This window comes from Cuculus canorus, chromosome 9 (genome assembly GCF_017976375.1).
Source record: "Cuculus canorus isolate bCucCan1 chromosome 9, bCucCan1.pri, whole genome shotgun sequence".
NCBI classification, from domain to species: domain Eukaryota; kingdom Metazoa; phylum Chordata; class Aves; order Cuculiformes; family Cuculidae; genus Cuculus; species Cuculus canorus.
Window position 1 is genome coordinate 26,611,733 of NC_071409.1, and position 10,398 is coordinate 26,622,130.

General features: G+C 50.6%; 1 protein-coding gene across 2 annotated transcripts; it reads right to left on the reverse strand.

Annotated features, from left to right (window-relative positions):
- Positions 1–1,019: 1,019 nt before the first annotated feature.
- Positions 1,020–9,598, reverse strand: RNF168 (ring finger protein 168). 2 transcript variants are annotated; one of them, XM_054074987.1, is made up of 7 exons: positions 9,271–9,598; positions 7,759–8,102; positions 6,976–7,052; positions 6,122–6,298; positions 4,883–5,007; positions 4,507–4,594; positions 1,020–3,865 (listed from the first exon to the last, which is right to left on the reverse strand). In XM_054074987.1, the coding sequence occupies exons 2-7, from the start codon at positions 8,057–8,059 to the stop codon at positions 2,783–2,785; spliced, it is 1,851 nt and encodes a 616-aa protein (XP_053930962.1). In that variant the 5' UTR covers positions 8,060–8,102; positions 9,271–9,598; the 3' UTR covers positions 1,020–2,782. The 2 variants fall into 2 exon arrangements, with proteins under 2 accessions (XP_053930962.1, XP_053930963.1); XM_054074988.1 differs by having other exon boundaries at positions 1,025–3,850.
- Positions 9,599–10,398: the final 800 nt, after the last annotated feature.

The following is a 10,398-nucleotide window of genomic DNA, read 5'->3' on the forward strand; positions in this document are numbered from 1 at the left end:
GTGGGAAGAGCCCCCCAAAACCCAACCCCTCCCCCCCCCAACATCCCAGCCCTGCTGCACCCCGAAGGTGGGGAAAGCCCCCCAGCATTCCAGCCCCACTGCCGCCCAAAAGAGGGAAGAACCGCACCCTGAAACCCCAGCCCCAAAACATCCCCAATATGGGAACACCCTCCCCATCATCCCATCCCTGCTGCTTCCCAAGGACAGGAAGAGCCCTTGACACCTCCTGATTATTGAAGAGCCCCCCAATACTTCAGCCCCTTGGTGATGGCGAGACACGGGTGGCACAGCCAGGCTCCTGGCATCCTCCTCCAGGGCCTGCAGGGCCCGAGGGGGCCCCACCAAGGCAGCTCCCACGGGGAAGCCTTCACTGGCACAACAGCAAGGGACACCCGCTGTTGGGACACCCGCTGGTGGGTCCCCAAAGCCAGAGGAGAAGGGAAAGGGTGGCACCTGCAGGGAGGGGCGGACAGGAGAGGGGCCCACAGTGACCCGCAGAGGATTCCATCCCATGTACATCACACTCGGGATAAAACTGAGGGATCACGAGTGTCTCACTCTCTTCTCCGATGGCCGATGTCCAGTGAGGACCTCGTCTGTCTGTCTGCCCTGATCCCAGATCCGTGTGTTCCTGAGCCCAGCTCCCTCCTCACCTCGGACCCTTTCCCTCCTGTCCGCTCTGCAGCACCGGTGGGAACAGAGGCATCGAGGGGAGGGTGCGTGAGTCCATAGATTTGGATATATTTTATTACCTTCTTACTATTTTCAGTATTATTATTCTTCTTCTTCCATTAAAGCTGTTTTAGTTTAGTTTCCAACCTGCAAGTCTTTTTCCTCTCATTTCCCTTTCCCCAGCAGAGGGAAGGGAATTGAGAGCCCAGCTCCTCAGTTTTAGCTGCTGAAATAGGCCAGGCCAGAGCTAAACCGTGACACCTCACCACAAACATTATTCCCACCCAAAGTCACCCTCGGGATAAAACTGAGAGATAACAATGTCAAGCCCTCTTCTCTGAGGGCCGATGTCCAACAGAGACATTATTATTGTTTCATTAAAGCTGTTAAAGCACTGGAAAGGGTGCTTGGAGGTGTCCTTCCAGCACTGAGAGAGGCTCTCCGTCAAGGAGTGCAGGTTTATGACAAGGCAGGACAGTTATAAGCTGACAGGAGATTTAGAAGAGATCTTAGGAAAATGGAGAGCGTAACTCAGGACTAGAAAGGCTGAGTGTCACTGGCATTGAACCAGTCAATACCTCTGCCGTAAAGACCACTTAATTAATGAAGGATGATGTTTGACCTCATGGGTAAGACAGAAACCAGCCCAAACAAAGACAAAGACTGAACAGCCCAACGCTGAAGGAAGGCAGCAAGAGGACGAGTGAGTGGTTTGCAAACGGTCACCTGCTGTGACCTTCTCAAGCAGCAGCTCAGATCTTTTATTTAGGAGAACCCCACCATTCCAGAGATGTAGGCAAAGAAAAACTGATCCCAGTTGGGCTCCCTGTGCTGTTCACTCTTTCAACGTTTCAGTTTTTTTTAAACTCAAAATAACAGAAGCCTCTGCCTGATGTATTTTGTTACAAACTTCCCAGAACCAAGTTAAAGTCTATGCAGAAGGTTAAAAAAAAGGGTACATTTAGAGCCTTTGCCATGATCGCACATGCTTCAGCACCTCATTACGAGCAAAGAAAGGCCAAACACTGGCTTCGTAATGGCAAGGGATAAACCAGTCTAGGAACACATACTCTGTGGGTCACCTCTTCCTCTGTGGGTCAATGCCAGCCTCAACTTCCTCCAGGTCCCGGTTTCCCCCCATGTCCAAATCAGAATGATCATTAGTTTTAAACCCAACCAGAGATAGCACCAGGTAATCCCTCTAAAAACAGGTGGGAACACAGTTACGGCCAGGCACGGCAGTCACGCGACACTTAATTATCATTAAACTCCCATTTTCAGTTGTTTCCCCTCCCTCCTGCTTTACATTTCTCCATCCCAGATGTCTTCCAGACTGTTTTTTTTTTTAATATTATGGGTCTTTAATCAGACTCGAGCCAGTCCGAGTAGGAAAATAAACAGCACTAAAGACAGGTAACATCCTTGTACAAGAATAAAGGTGCAGAACAATAGCAAAAAATAAACAAAGGGATCTTTTTTCTACAGACAGTCAGATCTGCAGATGTGACCTCTGGGATCAGAGGTAAATACAACCCACAGTCATGGGCATCTCGGGAAGAGCTGTGGCTTTGGCAGTGGGAGAAGGGCCTGGGGTTTCTCCTCTCTGTCCAAGAAAGGGGTTAGTGTTGGAAAGGGAAAAAGTGGCTGCAAGACTGGCTGCCCAGTTACACTCGTTAACTGCCGGTCAAACAATGCAATTTCACAATGAAACAGAGGCCTGCGATTGAGGTTTACGCTGACAGAACGTTGCTGTGCCAAATAAAGCTTCAGACTCATTTTTGATCTTTTCCTCTGTGGAATGCGCATCCTTTCCATAAAAGGCACAAAATGCTCGTTTTGGATAAGACCATCAGTTATTTTCGGTTTTAAATGCTAACAGTATTCAAAATTATGGAAACACAAGTGTTAGAAAACAAGAACAGACCAATTAAAATTTCTCCAAGTCTGGGGGCAAACGGTATTAAACCTTCTCAGAACGCAAAACTTCATGACTCAAAGCATCATCCCCCAACACAACTTTAAAACAGTTCCCAGAAAGCTTTGTAACATGAGAGAAAGCATGACCACAGATTTTATTCTTCTCCCACTGTGCGTCTGCAGTGGTGTTGAACTACTCCGTAACAGAGCTTTGAAACATCTGAAGGATTGTCTTTTGCTTGTTCTTAGGGAGTGAACAAATATCGTTTGAGTCGCTGGTATTGACCACACAATTCAAAACCTTTCCACCCTTGCTGCCGGGCGATTTGGTTCGGACTCTGGTAGGAGGCTGCCAGTTTTCATCACAAGAACCTTTCCAGCTCTTGCGGTGATTTGTTTCAGCCTGTTTTTTTGGTCCCTTTGAGTTTTTTGCCATCTTAGAACTCCCCTTTCTAGCAGAGGAGTCTTTCACAGCCTGAGGTGCTTTGGCACGAAGCAGGTACTCGTCTGGAGAGCCCTTCTGTCGATTCAGCGTCCTTTCCTCCCTATCAATCTCTTTTTGCAGCTGCAGAGCCAGAAGACGGTCCTGCTCCTCCTGCACGTGCCTCTCATAGAACACTTGCTCAAAGGCTCTCTGCATTTCCAAGTTCACATCATTTATCTGCTCCCCTTGGTCCTCAGAACCTTCTGGAAGAGTTCTTCTCCTCTTGTCAAGTACACACAAGTCCACTACTGCTTCAGCTGGTGGCTCCAGTGACTTTCTTTTTGGAGTCTCCTTAGAGTTGAGCAGTGTCTCTGGTCTCTCCTCATCCAAGGTTCCAGCCACCGGTGCAATATCCCACATTGCACTCTTGCTGTCAGACATCACGGAATTTGTTGCCGACCGAATACAGGCACAAGTTTCAGCAGAGATGTCATTGTTTACGCTTTCTACATGTGTTACACTGCCACTGTCTGACTTGATTCCATCATCTTCTCCTTTGGAACCATGAACAATCGTTCCAGACCCTTCCCCTTTTGCAATTTCACGAAGTCCATCTGGAATTTCATCTCCTAGACAATTTGGTCCCACTGTTTTTTCCTGCTCACCAGCAGCAGTTTCCCCTGAGGTCGAGGCACTGAAATAGTTCATGCATGATTCCAGAAACGAATCCTTAGCACTGGAATCTTTATTCACACTGGTCAGTTGGGGAGACAGCGTTGGCATTTCCTCTTGCTCATTTTGCCATGCAGAACTGCTGCCCTCATTGCCGTTGGTCTCCTGAAAAGGGAGGGACTGCTAATAAAGTGAATTTATCGAAAGGCAACAGGTACAGATAAAATGCCAATCTCACTTCTTATAGCTGCACTGCTCATTATTCTGGGATATTAACTTCAATTCCTCTCTTTTAAAACAAAGAAGTAATGTTTAATAATAATGAAATTAACTAAAACACCCGACAGAAGCTTTGCTAAAGGCCTGAAAACACAACCATGGTGTTCTCCTCTTAGCAAGGACTCAAATCAGGATATTACCCTGCTCATCTTCTTTTGAAGCCTGACAGGGAAGCTCAGGCAGACAGACACATGGAATGATGAAAAATGGAGTGCGCCCTGCTCCAAGGAGCTCCAGAACCATCACTGTGGTTTTATAGAGTGTCGTTTGCAGCCCAGAGCTCGCTGAAGACACTCAGGTAAGGTACTTGCAAGGCAACTACCAAAGCAAGCTGCAGGTGCGTGTGCGCGGGCTGCCAAGCGCGGTTTGTTCCCACTCCACTTCGGGGCAATGCGAATACGGAAGGTAGTTCAAGAAGGGCAAAATAAACTGCCCGGTGCTGATGCGCAAGGGGAACACACAGGGGTGGCAATCCTATGGACAAGGGGAAAATAACGTGTAGCTACAAACACTGAGATCTATAACAAAATGATTCCAGTTACCACCAGGCCAGAGTCACGCCTTCCTCTTTCTGCTCTTCCAGAGAACGGTGCCGATCCTGGTCTATGAAGAACCTTTGGAGACAGATACCTTAAAGGGGGGGAAAAAATAGCTTTATAAACTTTGTTTTACTTGAATAGTCAGTCCTTTGTGCTAATCAAGATCTTCAGGTTCAATCTGATACATGAAAATAGCAAGAGAAGGATAAGCACCTCCTTTTCCTCCATATTATCCTGCAAGGAGATGTTCTAACACTTAACAGTTTACATTTGCCCCAGAGAAGTTGGACTACAGGATTCCAAGGAAGCAAACAGAGCAGAGGGACAGCACCCCCCAAGACAGACCAATAATTAAAGAAGAGAAACTTCAATCCCTTACTTTTGAATGTCTCCAGAGCTGTTTGATTTGTTTCTCATCTTGCACAAATGAGTCGGGGATGTATCAGCAAAGAGACTGCCGGCTGGGGACGGGCTGCTGAGCACGTGTGCCCTGGAATCCTCATTCTTTTGCAACAAAGAAAAATAGCATTGAATAAAATAAAAATGCAATGCAAACTGGAGAAAAAATTGGAGAAGGACTCTGCTGGCATTAAGGGGTAGAGGTTTTGCTTCAGTAAGTACACAAGTGTCATCATTAGGACTATTGTCAGGTAGGAAAAACAACAAACCAAAACCCCAAAACAAACGATAGAATACCCCAAACCAAATCAATCGAATAAAAAACCCCGAATCACAAGCTAAACTTGCATCGTGTGTTCCCTCTGTTCAGTACAGGTTATAGGCAACACTTGCTTCCAAAGAACCCTTTTTTAAAAATCATCATGAAAAGGAATCCTCAGAACAAAGCCAATGTTTTCATAGAATCGTGGAATCGCTTGGTTGGAAAAGACCTTTGAGATCATCGACTCTAACTGTGCCTGTCCACTACTAAATCAGATCCCTGAGCACCTCATCCACCTGTCTGTTAAACTCCTCCAAACGCCTCCAGGGATGGGGACTCCTCCATCTCCTGGGCAGCCTCTGCCAGGGCCTGAGAAACTTCTCCATGAAGAAAAGTTTCCTGATAGTCAACCTGATCCTGCCCTGGGTCAGCTTGAGGCCATTTCCTCTCATCCTATCATTTGTCACTTGGGAGCAGAGCTCAGCACCCACCTCACCACACCCTCCTTTCAGGCAGTTGCAGACAGCAATGAGGTCTCCCCTCAGTCTCCTCCAGGGTGAACAGCCCCAGGTCCCTCAGCCGCCTCTCATAACCCCTGTTCTCCAGCCCCTTCCCCAGCTCCGTTCCCTTCTCTGGACACGCTCCAGCCCCTCAATGTCCTTCTCGGAGTGAGGGGACCAAAACTGAACACAGTATCTGAAGTTTTAAAGCACGTCCACATCTGCCACATTTCAAGTTCATAAGCTATAGTTAAAATGTTTGGGGTATTCCACCCTCCTACTGGTTCTTCAAAAAACAATGCTCAATCCAGGATCTGAAGTACTAGGGGGTGACCGCAGCTTCCAACTACAGCGAAAATAAACTTTACATTAGTCAAAATCTTAACTTTTGCTCTGAGCAGTGCAAGTGGCTGCACTCAGCCAATGCCTTCTACTGCCCACCTTGATCTCAACTCACCAGGCTGTTACTCAGCTGCCATGCGAACTCCTCGTCTTCCTTCAGCTGCTTCTCCATTTCCCGCCGTCTCTCTTCTGCCAGCCTGTTCTCCTCCTCCTCTTCTGCCAGAAGGCGTTGGATGTACTCTTCGCTTGCCTTGTTCTCCTCTTGCTCGTGCGCTCGCCTTTCTGCCTCCACCTAAAACAGGTTTTTCCCAAGGTTGCTACTGCAGGAGCACACTTCACACCAGAGCCTCTCACAGCTGACGTTTCTTCAATGTGAACAATTCCGTTTACAAGGACTCTCTGACACCTCAAACCCAGCATTTAACTACACACCTCTCTAGAGATGGAAGAATCAAACACATACAGAGCCCAACACAGCAGGCCAAGAACATCATATCTGCGTTCCTCACAGCAGATGCTCACTCGTGGTCAATCATGGAATCCCAGAATGGTTCAGGTTGGGAGGGACCTCAGAGCCTATCCAGTCCCATCCCCTGCCACAGGCTGGGACACCTCCCATTGGACCAGGCTGCTCCAAGCCCCATCCAACCTGGCCTTGGATACCTCCAGGGATGGGGTGGCTACCACTTCCGTGGGCAACCTCCTCTGGACTCGCTCCAACAGAGCCTTCTGTGCTGAGCACTCCAGAACTGAACACTGGACTCAAACATGTCAAACAGGAAGTCTCTCCTCTTTCTTAAAGGATAAAAATTGAATCCATGCATGAGGAGTGACCAGCATGTGCCTGCAGCAGCCGTGCCCTTTTAAGTGTCTTTCTTTTTCATTCAATAACATCACAGCTGTTTGTGTGAACAATTAAAATACCAAGATACAAAGCATTTATGTTGTTAAGTGCATTTTTAGACTCACCTTGCTAATCTCTGCCTCGTATTCCTGTCTCAGTTCCCCTGGCTTGCTCAGCTGGTGCCTCGGCTGGGGGACACAGACTAAACAAGGAGAAGGAGGAAAAGCAGCGAGAAGATAATCCATTTCACTTCCTTTACTCCCACACCACAACTGTAGGCTCAGAGATTCTCACAGAGACTGAAGCTCTGTTATTTCTACCCAAATTAATTAACTGCAACTAAGAGCTGACAAAAAGTTAACCACTTCACTTATGTGACAGGGGCAAACACGTGCACAGGCAGATGCTTCACTTACAGACCGGGCAGCTAAAGCAGTACTGGTAACAAATTTCTGCCTGTGCAGGGACAGGCAGCCCGACAGCACGTTCTGTGCAGAACCCAAGGACAAAGATCCACTTAAGCAGTCAGACAACGTGACCTGTGCTCTGTGCTACAAACGAACAAGGCACAGATGCCCCTTCCCAGGCGTGCTCCAACACCATTTTCCAGCAGTCACACAGTCTGTCTAGAATCCCAGAATGGTTTGGGTTGGAAGGGACCTCAAAGGCAACCCAGTCCCACCCTCTGCCATGGGCAGGGACACCTCCCACTGGATCAGGGGCTCCAAGCCCCATCCAACCTGGCCTGGAACCCCTCCAGGGATGGGGCAGCCACCACTGCTCTGGGCACCCTGGGCCAGGGCCTCCTCACCCAAACACAGTTTTTTATTTCACAACATCCAAAGTCCACCAACTGTAATTGCTTTGGTAACACAGGGACATCCCAGGACAAATGACATCTCACTTACTCTCCTCTTCCAGATCCTGCCCGTTAATCCTACGCTCACACTCCTTTGGGTAATTCTTCTGGATCTTTTCCCAGAGTTCCCAGTTGACGAGAGTATTTCTACGGGCATTGTACCGGGCCCAAGAGGAGACTCGGCGCCGACAAAACGGGCAACAAAGACTGGCATTTTCAACGGTCAGTTGGAAACAGGAATTGCAGAGGGTATGGTTGCAAGGCAGGGTCACAGGCTCCACAAAGATCTCCATGCAGATTTGGCAGAGGCAGTCAGACAAGGAAAGTGGAGCCTGCGATTTCTTCGCCATGCTGACTCGAGGTAGGGGAGCGAGATCAGCACAACACTAGGACCTGAAAGCAAAAGGAAACACATATTTTACTTCACAAAAAATTAATAGGAAAGAAACTAGAATCTGCTCAGGTTTACAGCTGCTTTATGAATGCACTGGTGGATTTAGAAGCCTGCTGAAGCTATTATTTTCGCTCATGAGCTGAGATATTCTCAGCTTTCAGAGGAAGACACGGGCATTTTCAGAAGCCATGGAGAAACCGTAGGAGCTTCTCCTATTGCAGCTTCCTGTGAGTTGCAACAGACACTGCAGGTATAGTGAGTAGGTGGCAAAGGAGAGCAGGGACAGAAGGTGGGAGTTCTGCCAGCACAGACCCCCCGTTAGTAACAATTCACAGTCAGGTGGATCTGTCACCACCGTGACCTTAACCTCCATTCTATCAATTTTTCAGAAGCTGCGCATCCTCCAAAAGCTGCTTCTGGAACAGACTTGGCTCCAGAATATTCTGAAGGTGAAATAAAACACCTGCATTCGGTTCTGGAGTCCTCAGCACAGGGAGGACATGGATCTGCTGGAGCAAATCCAGAGGAGGCCATGGAGATGATCCGAGGGCTGGAGCAGCTCTGCTATGAGGACAGGCTGAGAGTTGCAGTTGTTCAGCCTGGAGAAGAGAAGGCTGTGGGCAGATGTTTGAGCAGCTTCCAGTGCTGAAAGGGGCTCCAGGAAAGCTGGGGAGGGGCTCTGGATCAGGGAGTGCAGCAATGGGATGAGGGGGAATGGTTTTGAGCTGAAAAAGAGGAGATTGAGATGAGATCTTAAGGAGAAATGCTTTCCTGTGCAGGTGGGGAGGCCCTGGCCCAGGGTGCCCAGAGCAGTGGTGGCTGCCCCATCCCTGGAGGGGTTCCAGGCCAGGTTGGATGGGGCTTGGAGCCCCTGATCCAGTGGGAGGTGTCCCTGCCCATGGATGGGCTTTGAGGCCCCTTCTGACCCAACCCGTGCCATGAGTCTGCAGTCCCTACAGAGCAGAGGCTCTTTCTCTGCTGACCTTTCTCTCAAGTGGGGAACACGAAGCCGCTGCCCGGGCAGCAGCGAAGGCCGCGCTCGGCGCCTCTCCCCCCACACGGCTCCCGCCGCCCGCGGTCGCTCGGCCCGCGCAGGGCCTTCCCGCTCGGCCCTACCGAGCGGAGAAGAAAACAAATAAAAAGACAGCAAAAAAGGGGCAAACCCACCGTTTTCCAGGTTAGAGGAGCGTAACGCAGTCCCTACGGGCTCGGGAGGCGGCGCCGGCGCGGGGGGGGTCCCGGGGCGGATCCACAGAAACAACGACTTTTCTCCCTAGAAAAGCGCCGGGAGGGCACGAAGGCGCGGGGGGGGGGGGGGGACAGGGACACCCCACAGGCACCACCAGGATCCCCGGGACAGGGGCGCCCGGAGGGGAAAAACGCGCCGTCAGAGCCCCCCGAGCGGGAGCGCAGGAACGGAATGGCCGCAGTTCGGTGGGCTCCGCGCCCGGGGGCGGTGCTGAGCCTCCCGCGCCGCTCCTCCGCCTCCTCCGAGGCCGAGGCTCCTCCTCCTCCTCCTCCTCCTCCTCCTCCTGCAGCCGGAAGAGACGGAGCGGGAAGCGGCGGGAGAGGGGAACGGAGCGGCTCTTCCGCCTCCCGGGGATACCGGAGCCTTCCAGCCCCAGAAACACCGGTGCATTCCCCACCGGAGCCTTTGCCACGGAAGGGTTCCAGCCCCATGGATCCCAGTGCGTTTCCCACTGGTGTTCCAGCCCCACGGATCCCAGTGTTTCCCACTGGTGTTCCAGCCCCATGGATCCCAGTGTTTCCCACTGGTGTTGCAGCCCCACGGATCCCAGTGCATTTCCCACTGGTGTTCCAGCCCCATGGATCCCAGTGTTTCCCAATGGTGTTCCAGCCCCACGGATCCCAGTGCATTTCCCATTGGTGTTCCAGCCCCACGAATACTGGCACATTCCCCACAGGAGCATTCCAGCCCCACGGATAACGGAGCATCCCAACCCCAGGGCTGCCGGAGGGTCTCCGTGGAGAGTCTTGAGCGCTGAACACGAGGGTTGCTCACAAACCCGCTCCGAGGACACACAGACAACCTGTGTATGGATTAAATCCAGCCTGCGTGCCACAACGGGAATTCCCTGCTGTTATTTAACAGGCGATGGCCATGAGCGGAGCTCGTCCTGCACAGCCCGAGGCCACCCTGCGCCTATGGGCTCCACGTCCCCGCTGCGGGGGAGGCAAGGCGGCTGCTTTCCCGTCCACATAAATTTTCCACAAGCTGTACAATTTGGTTTGATTTCCCAAAGATGCTGCTAGCCGGGTGTCACTAAAACTTGG